The 20,873-nt window shown below is 39.9% G+C and overlaps 5 protein-coding genes and 1 pseudogene across 6 annotated transcripts; 4 read left to right on the top strand and 2 right to left on the bottom strand.

Annotated features, from left to right (window-relative positions):
• Positions 1 to 173: 173 nt before the first annotated feature.
• Positions 174 to 3,854, bottom strand: LOC104699812 (65-kDa microtubule-associated protein 4-like). Its single transcript, XM_010415207.3, has 13 exons — positions 3,728 to 3,854; positions 3,440 to 3,547; positions 3,150 to 3,347; positions 2,788 to 3,039; positions 2,486 to 2,692; positions 2,240 to 2,395; positions 1,995 to 2,154; positions 1,715 to 1,866; positions 1,555 to 1,642; positions 1,380 to 1,453; positions 1,211 to 1,285; positions 866 to 1,121; positions 174 to 786 (listed from the first exon to the last, which is right to left on the bottom strand). The coding sequence occupies exons 2-13, from the start codon at positions 3,509 to 3,511 to the stop codon at positions 419 to 421; spliced, it is 2,058 nt and encodes a 685-aa protein (XP_010413509.1). The 5' UTR covers positions 3,512 to 3,547; positions 3,728 to 3,854; the 3' UTR covers positions 174 to 418.
• A 1,619-nt stretch (positions 3,855 to 5,473) lies between these two features.
• Positions 5,474 to 7,917, top strand: LOC104749247 (uncharacterized). The gene has a single exon (XM_010470838.3). The coding sequence runs from the start codon at positions 5,673 to 5,675 to the stop codon at positions 7,596 to 7,598; it is 1,926 nt and encodes a 641-aa protein (XP_010469140.2). The 5' UTR covers positions 5,474 to 5,672; the 3' UTR covers positions 7,599 to 7,917.
• A 136-nt stretch (positions 7,918 to 8,053) lies between these two features.
• LOC104704170 (brefeldin A-inhibited guanine nucleotide-exchange protein 2) lies at positions 8,054 to 15,563 on the top strand. Of its 2 annotated transcripts, XM_087457920.1 has the most exons (12): positions 8,054 to 9,731; positions 9,830 to 10,147; positions 10,251 to 10,596; positions 10,699 to 11,121; positions 11,230 to 11,516; positions 11,662 to 11,935; positions 12,171 to 12,670; positions 12,786 to 13,107; positions 13,202 to 13,583; positions 13,694 to 14,391; positions 14,613 to 15,167; positions 15,323 to 15,563. In XM_087457920.1, exons 1-12 carry the CDS (start codon positions 8,530 to 8,532, stop codon positions 15,335 to 15,337), a joined length of 5,322 nt encoding a protein of 1,773 aa, XP_087314046.1. In that variant the 5' UTR covers positions 8,054 to 8,529; the 3' UTR covers positions 15,338 to 15,563. The 2 variants fall into 2 exon arrangements, with proteins under 2 accessions (XP_087314046.1, XP_087314045.1); XM_087457919.1 differs by having other exon boundaries at positions 14,613 to 15,381.
• Positions 15,564 to 15,847: 284 nt separating this feature from the next.
• LOC104704169 (AT-hook motif nuclear-localized protein 18 pseudogene) lies at positions 15,848 to 16,584 on the top strand (annotated as a pseudogene).
• Positions 16,585 to 17,593: 1,009 nt separating this feature from the next.
• LOC104699810 (4-hydroxy-tetrahydrodipicolinate synthase 1, chloroplastic) lies at positions 17,594 to 19,708 on the top strand. The gene is made up of 3 exons (XM_010415203.2): positions 17,594 to 18,032; positions 18,332 to 18,412; positions 18,517 to 19,708. Exons 1-3 carry the CDS (start codon positions 17,947 to 17,949, stop codon positions 19,442 to 19,444), a joined length of 1,095 nt encoding a protein of 364 aa, XP_010413505.2. The 5' UTR covers positions 17,594 to 17,946; the 3' UTR covers positions 19,445 to 19,708.
• A 17-nt stretch (positions 19,709 to 19,725) lies between these two features.
• LOC104699809 (protein LITTLE ZIPPER 2) lies at positions 19,726 to 20,610 on the bottom strand. The gene is made up of 2 exons (XM_010415202.3): positions 20,223 to 20,610; positions 19,726 to 20,113 (listed from the first exon to the last, which is right to left on the bottom strand). Exons 1-2 carry the CDS (start codon positions 20,345 to 20,347, stop codon positions 19,909 to 19,911), a joined length of 330 nt encoding a protein of 109 aa, XP_010413504.1. The 5' UTR covers positions 20,348 to 20,610; the 3' UTR covers positions 19,726 to 19,908.
• Between the last annotated feature and the right edge of the window lie 263 nt (positions 20,611 to 20,873).

Here is a 20,873-nt window from a genome sequence, read left to right as displayed (position 1 = left end):
CTTAACCTTTTAATATTATGTTTTAAAGTAAGTTATTATTTCATTTTAATATTAGACCTTGCTGTTGTGGAATCAACCAAATAAATAATTTTGCCAAAATTCATGTTTTCCATATATTTTATAAAAGTATTGACGTATGAATGTGTTAAAAATATTAGATTAGAAGTCTTTAATAAGAGAAGGACATATATATTAAACTTGTCTTTTTTGTAAGTACCGGAAAATATCAAATCCTAGAAAAGGCAAGTAAATCGGATACATTTTGAAGCAGCTTCCTAAAGGGAGGAAACCGGGTTTTCCACGGTTTAGCGAAAACCGGCCCGAACGAAGTAGTATCTGATTTGAAATTACTAGAAGAAAGCGGTAAATCGGATACAATCTGAAGCAGCTTTCTTAAGGGTACTCAACAGCAACGGGTTTAGCAAAAACCGGCCCGAACCTCTTCAAACGAGTACTCAAGAGCAACGGGTGCTTCATCCATTCTCTTCTCCACCGCAGGAGTGAACGGCGTTGTTGCCTCCATCATTGCGACTGAAGCTGCCGGAGTTGTTGGTACAACTCTTTCGTTTTCTTCATTTGTTTTATGTGTCAAGATTCTCTCCTCTAAAGATGATGGTTTTGTTGTGTAAGCATCCCTGTGATCTTCTGGAGAATTCAAGATATTGGAAGTGACAGGTGAAAGAGGCTTCCTAAGCATTGGAGATCTCCCTTTGTTCGTCACAGTTTTGCCTGAAACTGAGAAGTTCTTTGATCTGAGACGACCTGGAAGCTCTGAGTTTCTCCTCCCTACACATTTTACACAAATTCTCTATAGTTAATCTCTTTCTAAGTGTCTGTAAACCAATCTTGTCTTATTATTATGTACCTGAAGGAGTAGGAAGAGTTGAATCTCTTCTACTAGTAGCGTTCTGGTCATAGTAGTTGTTCTTTTTGCCATTGAATGTTGCCTTCTCAGGCTTCAAGCTTTGATTAAGCATGGCACCACCAAGTGAGAGTTTTCTGTTCATGGCAGCATTCACTGGCGTTCTCAGTGGTTTCTTTCCGCTTTTATTTGGGCTTGGTTTAGACCCATAGAGGGCTTCTTGTTCTGTTATGAGTTGTCCATGGAGTTTCTTCAGATCCTGAGATGAAAGCAACAATGTCAAAATTGCTAATAATGTTTGTCTCAAATGCTATGAATTCGTTCCTGGTATGAACCAGTGTTCCTTACTCTTTGTCTCTGTTTTTCATGCTCTTTCTCTCCCCATAGAGTCTTGTACTGATCAAGCATCGATAAAACTCGGACCTGAACAATTTCAAAGGAACATGCTTTTGTGTATAAAAAAGCTGACTTGTTAAGTGAGTAAGACAGAGTCATTAATCAGTAAAAAGACACTTACACCATCATATAAGAATTCATTTCCTCTTTCAGCCTCCCAGGCTGTGACTTTGGCAGTCAAAGCCTCCACCATCCCTGCATCAACAGCCGCAGAGGTATTCAGTTTCTAGGTAACTAAAAGCTAAAGTTATGGATTGAGAGTTTTTGTTATATAATCTAAAGAGCAAGAATGGTACCAGGAAGTTTATTGACAAGTAGACGGGCTTTTTCCGCACGCTTCAATGTAAGATGAGCTCCTCTTCCAGCGTTGTACCGGTTATCATCCTGACAAGCCAAGAATGTGAGGACTAGAGAAAGGTTGAAGCAGGCATATAAATTGATATTAATTTTTCTAACCCGATTGTACTCTTCAAGCCAAGACTCTTCTTCACATGCTGACATCCATTTCTCCACTTTTTCAAGAATCTCCTTCCTGCTTGAAGCTTCCTCTTTGACCTTTGCAATCTCGGAATCAATTTTCTCTAACAGCTGCTCAGGATCCTTGACTCCTAAAAGAGGAGGGGAAGCATGCTATTATTAGCATTTGCATATTATCTACCAGTATAATGAGCATAACATCAAAGTGATAGAATTTTCAGCTCTGCTAGATGTACAAATAAGCCTAATAATGGTTTACCAGATTCTATAGCTTCAACTGAAAAGTTTTCTGATTTGAGAACTTCGGTTGCCATGTGCATCTTCCTTGATATTTCCTCAAGCTCAAGCTTCTTTCTTAGTATCACCTCTTTGATCTTAGTTATTTTGAGCTTGCTAAGCCTAATGACTTCATCATCAACCTGTAATATAAACTCACATCATAAAATAGTCTGTTATAAACGGATACAGGAGAAAACACAGCAAGGTTTGGTCATGTGCACTCACGCGTTTAATGGAAGCAACAGATAGTATGTTGGCCTCAGTTATTTCAGGCTCAGACAAAGCGATGCTGCAGGTGACATTGTGAAATATCTTTTGCTCTTCCGCAGGCGTGTCCAGCAGATTCCAGAGCTCCAACAGGGAAACTGCAAGATCTTGAACCTGAAAAGTAAGTGATAAGAGTCAGAAATCATAAGCACGCAGAAAAAATAGCAATCCATTACAAAAGGACCTAAACCTCAGACTACTAACCTTCTGCATTCGCTGTAACTTGACCTCTCGTAAATTCACAATCATCATATCCAACTTATCAAGAGTACTTCTGTTCACATCTCTGGTGTTAGAATCAACCAGAGATGAATGTATCCCTCTTCGCATGTCCTTGAAATCTTCACCAAGCACCGAGCACAACGAGTTAAGCGTTTTCAGCAAACGTTCTACCTCTTCCAATCTCTTACTCTACAATTTGAAAAGAATCAAAGTTAACATATTGGAAAAACAGGTGCACAGAATCTTGTAAGTCCTATACTATGATATCTAACAGCAAAACTAACCTTTTCATTCTGGAGTTCAGCCAATTGCCTACGCAACTCCTCCAACTTCTGAAGCGAAAGATCAGTCTCTTCTGAAGCAAACTTCTTCAGATAATCTGTTGGATTGCCAAGTTGAGATGACAACTTCAGTAACTGATCAATGACTTCATTAAACCGATACATTCTCTCAGCTTTCTTTTTGCGTAGTCCCTCCAGTTGAACATTAACATTCTCAAGCTCTTCCTTCAAGTTTTCTCCCAATCTGCTGTTAAACTGTAAGACCAAGAAAAACGAAAAAAAAAAAAAAAACACATCAGTAGTTGCCGAAACTCAAGCAGAAAAAAACCAAAAAGTTAACAAAATCTATAAAAAAAAACACTTGCATGAATCTCTTGTCCACCCATAGAAGAACCAATGGCTGCAATTTCAGATCTTCCAAAGGCGATTTCTTTAAGCAAATTGGCTTTACAACGACTAGCCTCTTCAACTTTTCGCTTATAAACCGAGAGACACTCCTTCTCGATATCAGCCAAAGCAGTATCTTTCTCATCCTCAGTCTCTCCCATTTCATTCCATATTTCCTGATACCAAAATTTGGTAAAATCCTACATTAAAAACCAAGAAACAAAAGAAACAATAATCTTGAAAACGAAGATGTGAAATAGAAAGAAACCTGCAATTGACGAAGTAACAATCCACATGTAGTCTCGATTCGCGAAAACTGCTCTGTTGAATTCCGCATCATGATGATTAGAACACGCTAGATCCTTCTCTCGAAAACCTAAATACAAAAAAAAAAAAAAACCCAATTATGAACAATTTGAACATCACCAATAAATTATTCCGATTCTCGATTACACAAAAAAAACCCTAACTATTCGGAAACGAAATCTCTGTTTCCTCCGCAGAATCAAAATCGCGAGAGAGAAGAGCGAGAAGAAGAAAGAAAAAAAGAATCTACCTGGATCAAAGATGAGCAGCGCCAAGAAGAAGGTTGTGAAGAGATGATCAAGGAAGGAGAGAGCGAAATTAGGGTTTATAAGTGTTGGGAGTAAGGAGAACAAAAGAAGAGTAACGGATGTAAAGTTAAAATTTGAACAAGGAGCGGGAGGAGGGTCCGTTACGATCCGGGGCTCACGATTTTGGTTGACGTGGAATGATCTTAGCCGTTGTTTTGAACTCATCTTTCCTTTTTTTTGCCTTTTTCTCTTTTTTTTTAACGGATCAGATTTCGTGAGCGAGTAATAAAGGCCTTGATTTTTTTTTTTTTTAAATTGGAACTGTTCGGATTTTTTTGAATTATAATTGGCTCCATTATTAAATGAAATTAAAAATGGCAATCACGATTTTTGTTTTACTAAACAAAAAAAAATTAGTAACCACAATAAATAAACAAAAATATACTCCTGAATTAGCACAGACGACTGTGACATATCTGATATTTTGAAATTTACTTTGTTGAAGTCAATCAAATCACTAAAATTGATTTGAGTATTTTTCTACTTTAAAGCGGGTGATAATGGTAAAAGACTTCGAAGGATAGACTTATTGAAAAGAACACTATTTTTTTTCAACTATCGAATGAGATTATCGTGATTTTAACAATATTTGTACTTTTCCTAATATCCGACATTAACCAACAAAGAAAAATATTTAACATAAACATCCTTCAACGGATTAGTATTCATTGTTTAAGATTTGCAGAAGCATTACAAGTTTACAACATAACAAATTACAGATGGAGTTTGGATAAAACAATTTTAAACCTTACTAGATGGAGGTAGTGTGGATTAATTTATGCATATATATGTTACTAATTTGACGTATATGCACTTGTATAATCGTGTTCTACCTTCTACCTTAAAGCTAAAACCCCTTTATTATAGTCACTAGCTATTTCTTTTGTAAACTTTTTACATCGTCAACGAAAACGTTATAGTCACTACTCACTACAGTACTTACGTTATTAAAATCAAAGTATGCACAAATACATCGTATGTACGTGACTACAAAAAAACACTCGAGAATACAACTTATATCATAAATTTAAATGATCAAATCAATCTTTTTTGTTAAAGATGATCAAATCAATCAGTTCACATTTTGTGTACGAGCAAAAACATTTATGAAAACAGATCTTGTAGAAAAGAAATGGAGAGAATATTCAACTTTTTCAAGTTAGTACATTAGGGTAAATTAGTTGGATCAAGGATATAAACAAATGACATTTTAGTAGATTTGCAAATAAGATCAACGGTTGTGATATGAGGAGTTTTTTTCTTTTTCTCTTTTACTTAAGCTAAACTTCATTCAACGTGCGACTGTGACAGATGACATCATATAACAATTCAATCACTTTGTCTTTTTTGAACAAAAACTTTGTTTTTAAAATCGTCGACTAGACGTTTTATGTGGCCAAAACCACCCCAAACGAATTGTTTTTTGGTCATAGTAGTTAACGTAAAATCATTATTATTATTCACCACATCCACAGTAATCTGTAATCGTACAAACCAAATTGTTTATGATGATTGGAATTTGGAAGTCGATAGAAAGAAGAGCTTAATAAAAAAAAAAAAGGGGACGAACCAAGCTTTGTCTGAATTTGTGGAAAGAAAAATAAAAAACCAAACTAAAGTAAAGTATGTGACTATGTGGAGAGAGAGACAATAAAATAATGCCCCTCGGACTTATCAGTATTGTCAGACCGAGCCTTATGAAAATAAAATTAATTAAAAGAAAACCACACATCTGAAAAATTACTCAAAAATCCTTTTTTTTTTTTGCACTCTCTCTCTCTCTCTCTCTTCTTGCTTCATCGTCGCGTCGTCTTCTTCACCATCTCTCTCTCTCTCTCTCTCTCTCTCTCTCTCTCTGTCTGCGCTAGCTACTTCTTCGTCTTCCAGATGGATTCTCACAAAACCGAAGAAGGCCAATTCCATCACCATGATATTGATTCGACGGCGGACTTAATCGTTCAATCACCACCCTCCACTCTCAATCACCACCACAATTCCGAAGTCGATCCCGATTTTTCTCTCCCGGAATTCGTACTCTTCCGTTCTTCTCCATCCGGAGATTCTCCTGGTCAATCCTCCGACGAACACGACGATGCGTCTCACCCCTACGCCGGAACCCCCAAATTTGATGGTTCTTCAAATTCTAGGGTTTCTAGTGAAGGAAGAGATGAGTTTTTTATCAGCCCAGAGTCACACATCTCAACTCAGTTCTACACTTTCAACGCTGATTCTCACGCTCTCATGATCCTCTGTCTCCGTGAGGCACGTCTAGCTACTCCCACTGAGATCCGTATCGCCACGCCTAGGTCTGTACTCAAGTCATGGCGCTGCGTTTGGAAGGACCGAAACGAGGAAACAGCTTACATCACCGCATGGAAACGGATCCAGGATAAGCTCACTTCCCGCCTTGATCCAGCCACTGGTAACGAGTTTCTCTGCTTCAAGAATAATACTCAGCAATTCGTCTCTCACATTAACCAGTGGCAAGATATAGTCATGGGCTATCACGCTGATGGTGATTTGAAACACCTAGGACTTAAAGAGACCATTGAAAGGATTAAACAAGTTTGGACTGTTGGTGCTAAGCTCTATGGCATTCCCGAGAGCTTTATTAGGGTCTGTGTAGCCGCCTGTCCTGTTTGTAATGCTGAATCTGGTTCTGCTTCGAGGAACAAACGGCGTAGGTTTGAGTATACAGAGTCTTTTGATGTGCCTGCCAAGGAAGTCCCCGACAGGTTGCAGCAATTGGCTGCCAAGCACAAGGTTGTGCTCTGCATTAGGCAGAAGTATATTAGGTATAAGCCATTTATGGCAGAGGTGAAGGATTATGCTTGTCATAGAGCTGGGGAGCCTTCCTCAATTAAGAAGGCTAGGATTTTGAAGAGGGAGCCTTATCAGTCAAAGAAATGCGGTTGTGGTTTTAGGATTAGAGCTATTGTGCCCATTGCTAACTACAGTGAAAGGACCAAGACTTTTGTATACCAGGAAGAAGGGACAGCTGTTTTTAAGCTATACGCTGTCCATTCAGGACATGAGCCAGGGGCAACGGATGGAAATGCGAGAATCATGCATCGGGTTGTTGGTCATAAGGATTTATTGATGGATCAAGAAACTGTCTACGGAGTGCAGGAAGACTTGGATACTGATGGGGTCGGTGGCGATATGCGTTTAGCTGTCTTGCATCAGGTGCAGGAACTAAGGAGTGAACTTGGCACTCTAGAAGGAAAGCTTGGAACGTTTTCAGAAGAGATGTTGGGTTCAATGTCCAGCGAGTTGTTTGAGATGCTCAACAAGATCAGGAATTTCGGCGATGAGAGTGCTAAGGGAACAACGGGCTTGCTTCCAGAGAAGACAGACTCAGATGAAATACTTGTTGGAGGTAATGATCTGGCACATTGGAGTGACCATCATCACGAGCATTTATATGGAGATGGGAAGGATGCAGAACTTATTGAAGATGATGAGGACAGTTTTGGGAGGAACCTTGATAATGTTGTTCCTTGGGAAGAGATAAGGCCACCGTCGGGTTGTGGAAGTCCAAAAGATACCTTGTCTGAGGCATGCAAGTCTGACAAATGGTTGAAATGCAATGACTTTAATGAGAAGAGCATTCTGAATAGTGAAGAATCTAAACTAACAAAAGAGATGATACACGATGGAGCAGGTAGTATAGAAACAGATGTAGGTTTAGCTGGTATACAAGTCGATGATAGCTTCTATCAAGAAAACTCCAAGTGGTATGATCCTCCTTGTGGTTTGGATTCAAACACAGACGGTGAAGACCATGGATTCAGACACGGGGAGATTTTGTAGAAACGCGGTAAGGAACCAAGTTCTAACTCTCTTATCTCACACATCTCGTTATGCATATCCTTCCCCACTTCATAACTGGGAATCAGGTTGTATATTTTATATGTTCTATACTTCTATTACAAAGGTTTCAAGGATTTTTTGTTTTTGCTGGTTGTTGTAGGAGTTTCCTTGTTGTGTGGTTTTGTAAAGTGAAACCCAGATTGTTTCTCTGCATATATTGTTAATTTTATTCAACTAAGATTCTCACTTTTTTGACTATTGTAAAGTGATCATCTTTTGCGCCCAAATCATTTGAATGTTGAAGTATCGTTTGGTTTCAGATATGACTTGGAACAATCTTGTTCTTGATAATGTAGGATTTGGACAGTTACATACTTGATTATGCGTTTCGAGCGAGACTCAGTAGTTTGTCCAAGATTTTAAATTTAATTAGCCTTTTCTAGGCTAAACTTTGAGAATTTGATGATTGTAATATTACAAATACGTATGGTTTTGTACCAGTTTGGATATAAAAAGCACGTACACTAGACCGGGAACACGCTGCGAATTCCCCGGCGATCACCAGCTAAGAAATGTAGTGATATAAATGACGAAATTGTTGTTTTAATTTCTCTGAATTTACAAAGTGACTCTCTTCAAGTCCAGTGTCAACTGAAGGGTATTTTGGTCATATAATTATGAAACTTTCATTTTCGATGGCAGAAGAAAAATCAAACAGCGACGACGCGATCTGAAGTTTTCGTCTCATCAAACCTCTCTGCTCTGTACCCTGCAGTTTCCTTTTTTTGCAGCGGTTTTGAGTCAGACTCGCTGACCCAACTCGGATCGGACTCAGAGCTACGACGCAATTCGGTGAAGAGAGGCTGTTTCGTATCTGTTGCTCTATTGTTCTAGATCTGTGAGTCACCTGAGCTCGTTGTGAAAATTGGGAATGGCTTCCTCGGAAGCTGATTCCCGGTTGAGTCGAGTCGTAACTCCAGCTTTAGATAAGATCGTCAAAAACGCGTCGTGGCGGAAACACTCGAAGCTCGCTAACGAATGCAAAGCTGTTATCGAGCGGCTAGGTTCGCCGCAGAAACCACCTCCTCCGTCGTCCTCTGCTGCTGCTGAATCCGACTCTGATTCCTCTGTTCCCGGTCCACTTAACGACGGTGGTTCGATCGAGTACTCTCTCGCCGATTCTGAATTCATCTTCAGCCCTTTGATCAGTGCCTGTGGCACAGGCCTCGCCAAGATCGTGGAACCAGCTATTGACTGCATTCAGAAACTCATCGCGCATGGCTACATTCGTGGTGAATCGGACCCGTCCGGTGGAGCGGAGTCCCTTCTCCTTTTTAAATTGATCGAGTCCGTTTGTAAATGCCATGATTTGGGAGATGAATCCATTGAATTGCCAGTGTTAAAGACTCTGTTATCTGCTATTAACTCCATCTCGCTGAGGATCCATGGCAAATGCTTGCTCCTAGTCGTACGCACTTGCTACGACATTTACTTGGGAAGCAAAAACGTGGTGAATCAGACGACTGCCAAGGCTTCGCTGATCCAGATACTGGTGATTGTGTTCCGGAGAATGGAGGCGGACTCGTCAACGGTTCCAATTCAGCCGATCGTAGTGGCTGAGCTCATGGAGCCGATTGAAAAATCAGATGCGGATGGGACAATGACGCAGTTTGTTCAGGGTTTCATTACCAAAATCGTGCAAGATATTGACGGAGTGTTGAACCCGACAGTGCCAGGATCAGGCTCAGGATCACGATCAGTAGGCCAAGATGGGGCATATCGGACTACCACTGTGGAGACTACGAATCCTACGGATTTGTTGGACTCCACTGATAAGGACATGTTGGACGCAAAGTATTGGGAGATAAGTATGTACAAGTCGGCTCTAGAGGGAAGGAAAGGTGAGCTAGCAGATGGAGACGCTGAGAGAGATGATGATTTAGAAGTTCAGATAGAGAATAAGCTGAGGAGGGATGCCTGCCTGGTTTTCAGGGCGCTTTGTAAGCTCTCCATGAAGGCGCCGCCAAAGGAGTCTTCAACAGATCCACAGTCGATGAGAGGGAAGATTCTGGCTCTCGAGTTGTTAAAGATCTTGTTGGAGAATGCTGGAGCTGTCTTTAGGACAAGCGAGAAGTACGTTAAATACCTCTTTAGCTCTTATTTTCTTTTGAGGATGTAAGGGTGATTCAGATTTTTCATTCTTCTGATGAATTTCCATCTCTGCTGAACAGGTTTTTAGGTGATATCAAACAGTTTTTGTGTTTGTCGTTGTTGAAGAACAGTGCTTCTACTCTTATGATTATCTTCCAGCTTTCTTGCTCTATTTTCATCAGTCTGGTTGCAAGATTCCGGGCTGGATTAAAGGCCGAAATTGGAGTTTTCTTTCCAATGATTGTTCTTAGAGTCGTGGAGAATGTAGCTCAACCTAATTTTCAACAGAAGATGATTGTTCTTCGGTTTCTTGACAAGCTTTTTTTGGATTCACAAATCCTAGTTGATATATTCTTGAACTACGACTGTGATGTCAATTCATCAAATATTTTTGAGAGGTATATTATGGTATCCCTTGATGCTTCGCTGTTCAGAGTTTGAGTTTCTGTGAGGTGGAAGTTCTTTGTGTAATTTATGTTTCCTCTGTATGATCATGTTTAGGATGGTCAATGGTCTCCTTAAAACGGCTCAAGGGGTTCCCCCTGGTACAGCTACAACATTGATGCCACCTCAGGAGGCTGCTATGAAACTTGAAGCCATGAAATGCTTAGTAGCCATATTGAAATCAATGGGAGATTGGTTGAACAAGCAGTTGCGACTGCCAGTGTCTAATTCATTGAATAAATCTGAAGCTCTTGAGATCGATCTGGGACCTGGAAGTCCCCAGTTGGCAAATGGAAATGCTGATGAGTCTGCTGATGGGTCAGATACCTATTCTGAATCTCCAGGAAGTACATCTGATGCTCAAGCTATCGAGCAGCGCCGGGCTTACAAACTCGAACTTCAGGTAAGAACGTAAAGATGTTTGGGTATTATGCAGATTATTGAAACAAGTGACATTTTATAATTGTTCTGTGGTCGTTAATGCTAATTTAAATGTTTGTCCCAGGAAGGTATTTCTCTTTTTAATCGGAAGCCAACAAAAGGTATTGAGTTTCTCATCAACGTGGGCAAGGTGGGTGAATCTCCTGAAGAAATAGCAGCTTTTCTCAAAGATGCGTCAGGGTTAAATAAAACTTTGATAGGTGACTATCTTGGAGAAAGAGAAGAGTTACCTCTCAAGGTGATGCATGCATATGTGGATTCTTTTGATTTTCAAGGCATGGAATTTGATGAGGCAATTAGAACCTTTCTTGAAGGTTTTAGGCTGCCTGGAGAAGCACAAAAGATTGACCGAATCATGGAAAAGTTTGCTGAACGTTACTGCAAGTGTAATCCTAAGGTGTTTACTAGCGCAGACACAGCTTATGTTCTTGCATATTCTGTGATCATGCTGAATACTGATGCGCACAACCCCATGGTGAAGATCAAGGTTTAATTCATTCATTGTCTAGGTATATACAGTTACTGTGGAAGTTTGAGGTAGAATGTTGATGACGTTTTTTCTGCACTTTTTTTTTTCCTTTTGGAACATATACAGATGTCTGCAGATGACTTTATCAGAAACAATCGTGGGATAGACGACGATAAAGATTTACCTGCGGACTACATGAGATCGCTGTATGAAAGAATAACAAAGAATGAGATAAAAATGAAAGAAGATGATCTACCTTTGCAACAGAAACAATACTCAAACAGAATGCTTGGTTTGGATGCTATATTAAACATAGTGATTCGTAAGCAGTGGGGAGATTCATATGCGGAAACAAGTGATGATTTGATGAAGCATATGCAAGAGCAATTTAAGGAAAAAGCTCGCAAATCTGAGTAAGATCACTCACACTTCCTTGCATCAACAACCATTTTTCTGTAACATATAGTATTCATTCAACTCAGAACTACTCTCCTGAACTGTTCCATCTTTTAGGCATCTTTCAGCTGATGCAGTATTTAAATTGAATTGAGTTTGCAGGTCAACTTACTATGCTGCCACAGATGTGGTTGTTCTCAAATTTATGATTGAGGCTTGTTGGGCTCCTATGCTTGCTGCATTCAGTGTGCCGCTAGACCAGAGTGATGATTTGATAGTGATTAACTTATGTCTTGAAGGCTTCCACCATGCAATTCATGCCACTTCTTTAATGTCTATGAAGACCCATAGAGATGCATTTGTGACTTCAGTAGCGAAGTTCACTTCACTTCACTCCCCAGCTGATATCAAGCAGAAAAATATTGAAGCCATCAAGGTTGGTGTTTTACATCATTAAGGTTTTTATGTGATTATTGTTTATAATAGTCTTCTTCCTTCGTTGTACCAAAGAACATGCTATGTCTCTTGAGTATACTTTCCCCATCTTAGCTCGTTCGCAGTCTATTCCTTGCATCACTTTTATGTCGATAATATTTCCTTCCTGATCTTGCTGTCGCCTTTTCCCCAGTAGAATTTGTCTGAATCCCAAAGTAATAATGGTTGTTTTCCAGGCGATTCTCAGACTTGCAGATGAAGAGGGCAACTATTTGCAAGATGCTTGGGAGCATATACTTACTTGTGTTTCCCGTTTTGAGCAACTACATCTCTTGGGAGAAGGTGCTCCTCCAGATGCCACTTTTTTTGCTTCCAATCAAAATGAGTCGGAGAAATCAAAGCAGCCCAAACAATATATACTTCCTGTTCTGAAAAGGAAGGGTCCTGGAAAAAGTCAATATGCAGCTACAGGTGTCTTGAGGGGTTCATACGATAGCATGAGTCTTGGCGGAAAAGGTTCTAAGAACGTGAGACGAGAACAAATGAGCAGTATAGTTTCAAACTTGAACTTGTTGGAGCAGGTTGGTGAAATGAATCAAATATTTTCACAGTGTCAGAAACTAAACAGTGAAGCTATAATAGACTTTGTTAAAGCTCTCTGCAAAGTTTCTATGGATGAGTTGCGGTCTCCGTCTAATCCACGAGTTTTTAGCCTCACGAAGATTGTTGAGATAGCGTAAGAATCTCCTAGTTTCTTTCCTCTCTTTTCTCTCATATACTGTATATAAGAGACGTATTCTGTTCTTAGCAATTTTTCTATTTGACAATTTTCTGTTTGTAATTGGTGACAGGCATTATAACATGAATCGCATAAGGCTTGTTTGGTCAAGCATCTGGCAAGTGTTATCGGGCTTCTTTGTGACCATTGGATGCTCAGAGAATCTTTCAATTGCAATTTTTGCAATGGATTCCCTGCGCCAGTTGTCAATGAAATTCCTGGAACGGGAGGAGTTGGCTAATTACAACTTCCAGAATGAATTTATGACACCATTTGTCATTGTTATGCGTAGAAGTAATGATGTTGAGATCAGAGAACTTATCATCCGATGTGTTTCTCAAATGGTATTGTCGCGTGTAAATAATGTTAAGTCAGGATGGAAAAGCATGTTCATGGTAGGCATTTATTGTACTTCTCTTGTAACCTCATTTATTCAAGAGGGTTTTGGGTTACTAATGTGTCCTCACAAAGTATTTTCTTTCTTTGCAGGTTTTTACCACAGCGGCATATGATGACCACAAAAATATTGTGTTTTTGTCCTTTGAGATTATTGAGAAGATTATCCGAGAATACTTCCCATACATCACTGAGACAGAAACTACCACTTTTACAGATTGTGTGAATTGCCTAGTTGCATTCACCAATAATAGATTTAGCAAGGATATCAGTCTCAGTTCCATAGCTTTCCTCCGATATTGTGCAACGAAGCTTGCAGAAGGAGATCTTAAATCGCCATCAACAAACAAAGACAAGGAAACTTCTGGAAAGATTACTCAGTCATCTCTCCACACTGGAAAAAGTGGGAAACAAGAGAACGGAGAGATTGTAAACAACAATAATCATCTCTACTTTTGGTTTCCCTTACTATCAGGTATAACATTAAATTAATTAGTCTCTACACTAGGCATTTTTTAACTACCTTTTTTGGCTCTTATTGAAGATGATATTTATGTGTTTCACCTTCCTATGTACAATGTTCAGGCTTATCAGAGCTTAGTTTCGATCCAAGACCAGAAATCAGGAAAAGCGCACTACAGATTATGTTTGATACCTTACGCAACCATGGCCATTTATTTTCTCTACCGTTATGGGAGAAAGTATTCGAGTCTGTGTTATTTCCTATATTCGACTACGTGCGGCATTCTATTGATCCTTCTGGCGAAGACGAATCTGCTGATCAAGGAAGTTATGGTGGTGATGTGGATGAGCTGGATCATGATGCATGGCTCTACGAGACATGTACATTAGCACTACAGCTTGTAGTGGATCTCTTTGTCAAATTCTACGCTACAGTGAATCCACTTCTAAAGAATGTACTAAAGCTTCTTGTGAGTTTCATAAAGAGACCTCACCAGAGCCTTGCAGGGATTGGTATTGCTGCGTTTGTTCGTCTGATGAGCGATGCCGATGGCTTGTTCTCTGAAGAAAAGTGGTTAGAGGTGGTGTCATCTTTAAAAGAAGCGGCGAAAACAACGTGCCCAGATTTTTCTTATTTCCTCAGTGAAGAATATGTAGAGAGAAGCCAGAGAAATGCTCTCAACATTCAGAATAGTAATGCTGAGTCTGCTCCTCCAATTGGCGGAGATGCTAATGAAGAGAGCCAGAGAACAACAACCCGTCTTTATGTTGCTATCTCTGATGCTAAGTGCCGAGCCGCTGTTCAGCTTTTGTTGATTCAGGTTGGTTCCTCTCAAGCCTTTACGTTAACATACTATAATAACGTTTTCCTTCAAATGTACCCACAAGTTTTATTATTTCTCATCGAAATATTTCTTTGTAATTGTTCAAACACAAACAGAAGGATAAACTCCTTTTGCGTTTGGTATGTCCGTTTACAAATTACAAAAAAGTTATGCAAGTTTTGTTGATGTTGATGTTGTTTATTTCTATGTTTTTTCAGGCTGTGATGGAGATTTACAACATGTACAGACCTCAGCTTTCTGCGAAAAACACATTAGTCCTCTTCGATGCATTGCACAGTGTAGCTTTACATGCTCACGGAATAAACAGTAACACAATCCTCCGTTCAAGACTGCAAGAGCTAGGACCAATGACACAGATGCAAGATCCTCCACTACTTCGTCTTGAAAACGAGTCTTACCAAATCTGCCTCACATTTTTACAGAATCTTGTTACAGCTAAAACCAAAGGAGCAGAAGAGACAGAGGAAATAGAGTCACTTCTAGTCAACATCTGTCAAGAAATTCTCAACTTCTACATCGAGACTTCTTCTTCTGCGAAAAAACAACAATCAGAATCATCACGGGCCAGCGAATACCGATGGAGAATACCTTTGGGATCAGGAAAACGAAGGGAACTAGCAGCAAGAGCTCCTCTTATAGTTGCAACACTTCATGCAATATGTACATTGGAAGAGGCATCATTTGAGAAGAACCTGACATGCCTATTCCCACTTCTGGCTAGCTTGATTAGCTGCGAGCACGGCTCTCACGAGGTTCAGATTGCTCTCGCGGATATGCTTGGCTTATCTGTTGGCCCGATTTTACTCCAATGGTGCTAACTTTTGCTCTCTTTTCTTTTTGGCTTTTCATCTTTCACTTTGGCGCGATGTGAATGCTTGCTTGCTTGCCTGCCTGCCTGCCTTTATAGAGTTCTCTTTTTTAATTCATCGCGGTTCACAGACGATGGGCTTAAGTTCTCGTAGACCCAATATTTGAGAGCTATAACTGGTTTCCGACAATACGGCGCCGTACTTATCCTTGTGCGGAGTGATTTTTAATTTTGTCAAGTTCTGTTTGGGTAATCCGTGGAACAAGTCTAAAGTAGAAAAACGTTGCACGATAGACTCACTCATTCTCAAACGCGAGGTTTGAAGCCTATTTCGACAAAATTAGTCAAGTCTTCTTACATAATAAATTAGTACTATAGTCTTTACTACAATGTGAATTAAAGAAAAGGTAAACGTACAACGACTAACTAGTGAAGACGATCATTGTTAAAACATGTTCACTAGCCGATCACGACCATATTGTTAAATTGTGTTGCGTTGCATGGGTTTCAGAGCCACATGCGCCCATCATTAATTGGCTCCTCTCTCACAAATAAGGACAAAACCTGAACTGGTGGGTCGGATCGGTCGGGTAAGTGGGTGGGTGTGAGCACATAATGGATTGAATGAATCACGCTCAAACGTCGTAGTTCCTTGGTCGACCTACGCAACTTCTCTTTTTCTAAAGCGGTCAAACACATTCGCGCGCGCACCCAACACACACAATCCAAATCCACTCACTTTTGAGAAGACCACGTGGCAGACCCGCTGGTTCCAAGAACAAACCCAAAGCACCGATCATAGTCACACGAGACGCCGCAAACTCTCTTCGATGCCACGTCATGGAGATAACCAACGGCTGTGATGTGATGGAAAGCTTAGCCGTCTTTGCTAGACGCCGTCAGCGTGGCGTTTGCGTCTTGACCGGGAACGGCGCCGTTACAAACGTAAACGTTAGACAGCCTGGTGGAGGCGTCGTTAGTTTACACGGACGGTTGGAGATTATTTCTCTCTCGGGCTCGTTTCTTCCTCCACCAGCTCCACCAGCTGCGTCTGGTCTAACGGTTTACTTAGCCTGTGGTCAAGGTCAAGTAGTCGGAGGCAATGTGGTGGGACCGCTTATGACTTCAGGTCCGGTAGTGATTATGGCAGCTTAATTTGGAAAGCAGCCTACGAGAGGCTGCCATTAGAGGAGGAGGAGGTGGAAGTGGAACCTCAAAGAGAAATAGATGGAAACGCGGATAGGGCGGTTGGAACGCAAACGTAGAAGCAGTTAATGGGGTCGCCGTGGAATTTAATTAACTCTGTTTCATTGCCAGGTGATCGTGAAGCTTATTGGGAAACGCAACGACCGTGTTTCTAAGATAATTAATTTTTAATGCACTACAGACTCTCGTATTCTTCTTTCTTTGTGACTTTTAAAATTTCTAAAGATTTAACTAGGTTTTTATTTTAATGTTTGATCAATGCGTCATGCTTTTGGGAATTCTTAGATTGTGCCCTAGCGTTTTGAATCGGATCAAGAATGTGTGTTGTGCATCCGAGATGCTCTGGTTCTCGGATTGGTCTTCTAAAGGGTGAGTGTTAGGCTTTTGCGTGCGCTGACTAGATGTTTATGATGACCTAGTTGCTTTCGAATGTTACTTTTCATGTGTTTTCTCTCGGATAAATAGTTACAGCTTGATCAAGATTTGATACGGAATTAGAATTGTATGAAATGTGACTGGTTTACTCAGTCAACCAAGTACTAGTGGCAAATTTGTTTTGCTGAATATTACTTTTGATGTTTGGTACTTTATATGTTTATTTTTACATATATAAAATATCTATTGTAACCTTTTTCCGCAAAGCTTATACTACATGCTCACGTCAAAACTTTACACCCACATGAAAGCTATCGTACTTAATTTGACGACACTAGATTTGGTATCAATTATTATCTTCATTTTTCTTTTTCTTTTGATAGTTAATTTTGTTTTCAAATTTTGTCTGTGTTTCACTTAAAAAAAAAATAAAGGAGCATTCCGCGGCTGGTATCATGACAGTGGCAAAACTAGGAACAAGGTGATTGCATTGGCAGACACTTTTTTTATGACTTTGTTCTTTTTCTTTTGATACTTGTGCACAAACATTTACGCGCGTTGTGTGTAATTTTGTAAACATAATTAATTGTTAGTACTTTACACAAGAGTCAATCTTATTTTGTGTGCTTATAGGACTTTATATTCACGAAAATTTCGACTGGAAAGATTATCGAACAACAAAATTCTGAAAATAACTGATGAAATAGAATTGTGCAATGAATGAATGACAACATCACAACTATATGAACGTTATAAAATCTTATTTTATCTCACGGGCATGAGACGCGCGGAGGCTTATGGGCCGAATCTCTCAACCTTATTAAAGCCCAATTAAAAAAGGAAGCCCTAAAGCGGCCTCCTTCGTAGATCATCATCATCTTCTCTCAATCCGGCGGCTAAGTTCTTCTCTCCCGCCGCTTTCTTGTTTTACTCCTTTTCCTTACAAACCTATTACTTCTGCCGGAATCTGACGTCACCATTCGCAGTCACCACTTCCGGAGCACAACCGTTGTTGGCCTCGCTGCAACATCGATTATCTGGATTCGGGAGTGTGCCCACTATTATATCATCTCGCCATCTCTCTGGTCTCGTTGTTCGAATTTGATTCTACTAGGGTTTCCATTGAATCTACGGTTTGAAAGATGGCAGCTTTGATAGGTTACGGCTTGATCTCCATTGAATCTGCCCTCCATTTCCCTCGTTTACATCAACTCGATGGCTACAAGAGGTTGCTCTCTCTCTCTCTCTCTCTCTCTCTTTACATATGCCCATATCTGTTGTGGAGTTTCTCTTTGCCAAATCTCATTGGATTTGTTTGGATAGCTCTCTAGTGTCATTGAAATCCTAGTATCAAATAATGATCTGGTATTGAAAGTGGAAGGATTGGCTGGATTAATGTCATTGGTGTCTCTGAGACATATATAGTCTTATGATCTCTTAGTGGCCGGCCGAGATATACATTACTTGCACTCTGTCTTGCCTAAAGTTTGTGAATTTTCTGTTGTTTATTGGCTTATATCATACAAGGAATGCGAAATGGGTGTCTCCAAAAGCAGCTGTTGTACCTAACTTCCATCTTCCAATGCGCAGTCTTGAGGATAAAAACAGGTTGATTTGAGTTCTTTTTAAGTTTCTTCTCTTCCTTAGTTATGTTTACTATTGGTTTTTGTTTCATGCTACAGATTTCTCTTGTTTTATTTTTGTGGTTGCAGAACAAACACAGACGACATAAGGTCCCTTAGAGTGATCACAGCCATCAAGACACCGTATCTACCTGATGGAAGATTCGACCTCGAAGCTTACGATGACTTAGTCAACACGCAGATTGAGAACGGCGCTGAAGGTGTGATTGTTGGTGGTACAACTGGTGAAGGCCAACTGATGAGCTGGGATGAACACATAATGCTTATAGGCCATACTGTAAATTGTTTTGGCGGAAGGATCAAAGTCATTGGAAACACCGGAAGCAACTCGACTAGGGAAGCTATACATGCCACTGAGCAAGGATTCGCTGTGGGAATGCACGCTGCACTGCACATCAACCCTTACTATGGGAAAACATCCATTGAAGGCATGACCGCTCATTTTCAAACCGTTCTTCATATGGGACCGACGATTATTTACAATGTGCCAGGTCGAACGAGTCAAGATATACCTCCACAGGTTATATTTAAACTCTCTCGGAACCCGAATATGGCTGGAGTTAAGGAATGTGTTGGTAATAACCGAGTTGAAGAGTATACTGAGAATGGAATTGTTGTGTGGAGTGGAAATGATGACCAGTGTCATGACTCTAGATGGGATCATGGGGCGACTGGAGTTATATCGGTTACAAGCAATCTAGTTCCGGGTTTGATGAGGAAGTTAATGTTTGAAGGTAGAAACTCAGGGTTGAACGCAAAGCTTCTGCCTTTAGTTGATTGGGTATTCCAAGAACCAAATCCGATTGGTGTTAACACTGCTTTGGCTCAGTTAGGTGTTGCTAGGCCAGTTTTTCGATTACCTTATGTGCCATTGCCTCTGTCCAAAAGGATTGAGTTTGTAAAACTGGTGAAGGAAATCGGGAGGGAGCATTTTGTAGGAGAGAGAGATGTTCAGGTGCTTGATGATGATGACTTCATCTTAATCGGTCGTTATTAGACCGTTTTCCTTGAAAAATTTGGCTCTGTTTATACTTCTCGTTGTTGGTTATTTTAGCTGATGAGACACTCACACATGGATCACAGAGTTGTCCTACTGGTTTGTAATGCTTGATCTGTTGATGAATCGTTAAGGGCTTTGTGTGATGATGATGATGACTTCTCTCTCTCTCTCTGTCTCATCTTGGATGATTGTGTTTTGTCTCTGCGTGTTTGGCTCCGTTATATTAATGGCATAATAAAGTTGTGTGAGTTTGTTCCTCAAGATTGCTATCACTCACGGATCGGTAACATCGATCATCATGTGATTAAAATTAAACGCATAAAAATGATCATGGATACATGTTAATGATACATGTTAATTTATACCAAAACTTATCATTAGCTTGATATTTTTATTGTACCCACTAAAGGTGGGAATCGTCTGGAAGAAGACGAGAAGAAACGTAATCAAAGAAGCAAGATTTACGAAGATCGCAAGAGGAAGGAGGTGGAAACAGGGGAAAGTGTAGGATGAAGCAGAGCAAACAGAGCGTTGTTTTCTTGGTGGAGAAGAAGAGCTTTCTTTTTTAAAGCCTCGTTCTCTAGTATGATGCTTTGATTTTCTACGAGAAGCTTCAAGTTTCTCATTTTCATCTCCTTATTTTCCTCTCTCAGTAATCTTCTCCTTCTGCCTCCAAAGAAAAGAAAAAAGAGAGTAGAGCTGTTAAAATTCATATCGCTAAAACAGAGTCAATGTGTGTGAAGAAGCTTGATATATACGGAAGATGAAACTGAACCTGGTGAGATTAAGGACACGAATATGGATTTGTTTCTTAGATTTGCGTCTGTGATGGTGCGAAGCTGATCTCATCGTTAATGTTTGAGTGTCTGGGAATGGTGTCTCTGAGGGTTTAAGACACATTTTATGGTTTTATTCCGCACAAGAACTGAGTAAGCACAATGGAAGAGTAAGCATTATATATAGGATCATGATCTACAAAACTGTTGTGTCTTTTGAGAAAGAGAGAGATGAAAAAAAGATAAGGCTTTTGAAGGTAATGATGGCAAAAGGAAACTCATGATTATAGAAGGGGCCAGGGATGCATGAGTTCAGGACGAAGATGATGAGGAAGAAGACCAAAACAGAATCTTCTCTCTCTCTCTCGGAGTCTCAGTTTCTTGTTCTTGATTGAATACTTACTGTACTATTAGAGAAACTTAGTAGAAGTAGTTGAGAGGTACATATACCAAATCGACCATAACAATAACAATTCATTCAATTTCATACTAATTGATTACTTTAATTGTGATTTGCTATACAAAGTTATATTTCTCCATAGCACCTTTTGTTTAGAAAAGGCTCAAAGAAGATTCCATTAACTTACTACCAACCCATTTCAAAGGTCGAAGTCTTGGATTCGCGGTTTGGCATATCGTGTTCAAACCTG

This window comes from Camelina sativa, chromosome 7 (assembly GCF_030686135.1).
Source record: "Camelina sativa cultivar CO46 ecotype springtype chromosome 7, ASM3068613v1".
NCBI classification, from domain to species: domain Eukaryota; kingdom Viridiplantae; phylum Streptophyta; class Magnoliopsida; order Brassicales; family Brassicaceae; genus Camelina; species Camelina sativa.
This window is presented reverse-complemented; position numbering and strand designations above follow the sequence as displayed.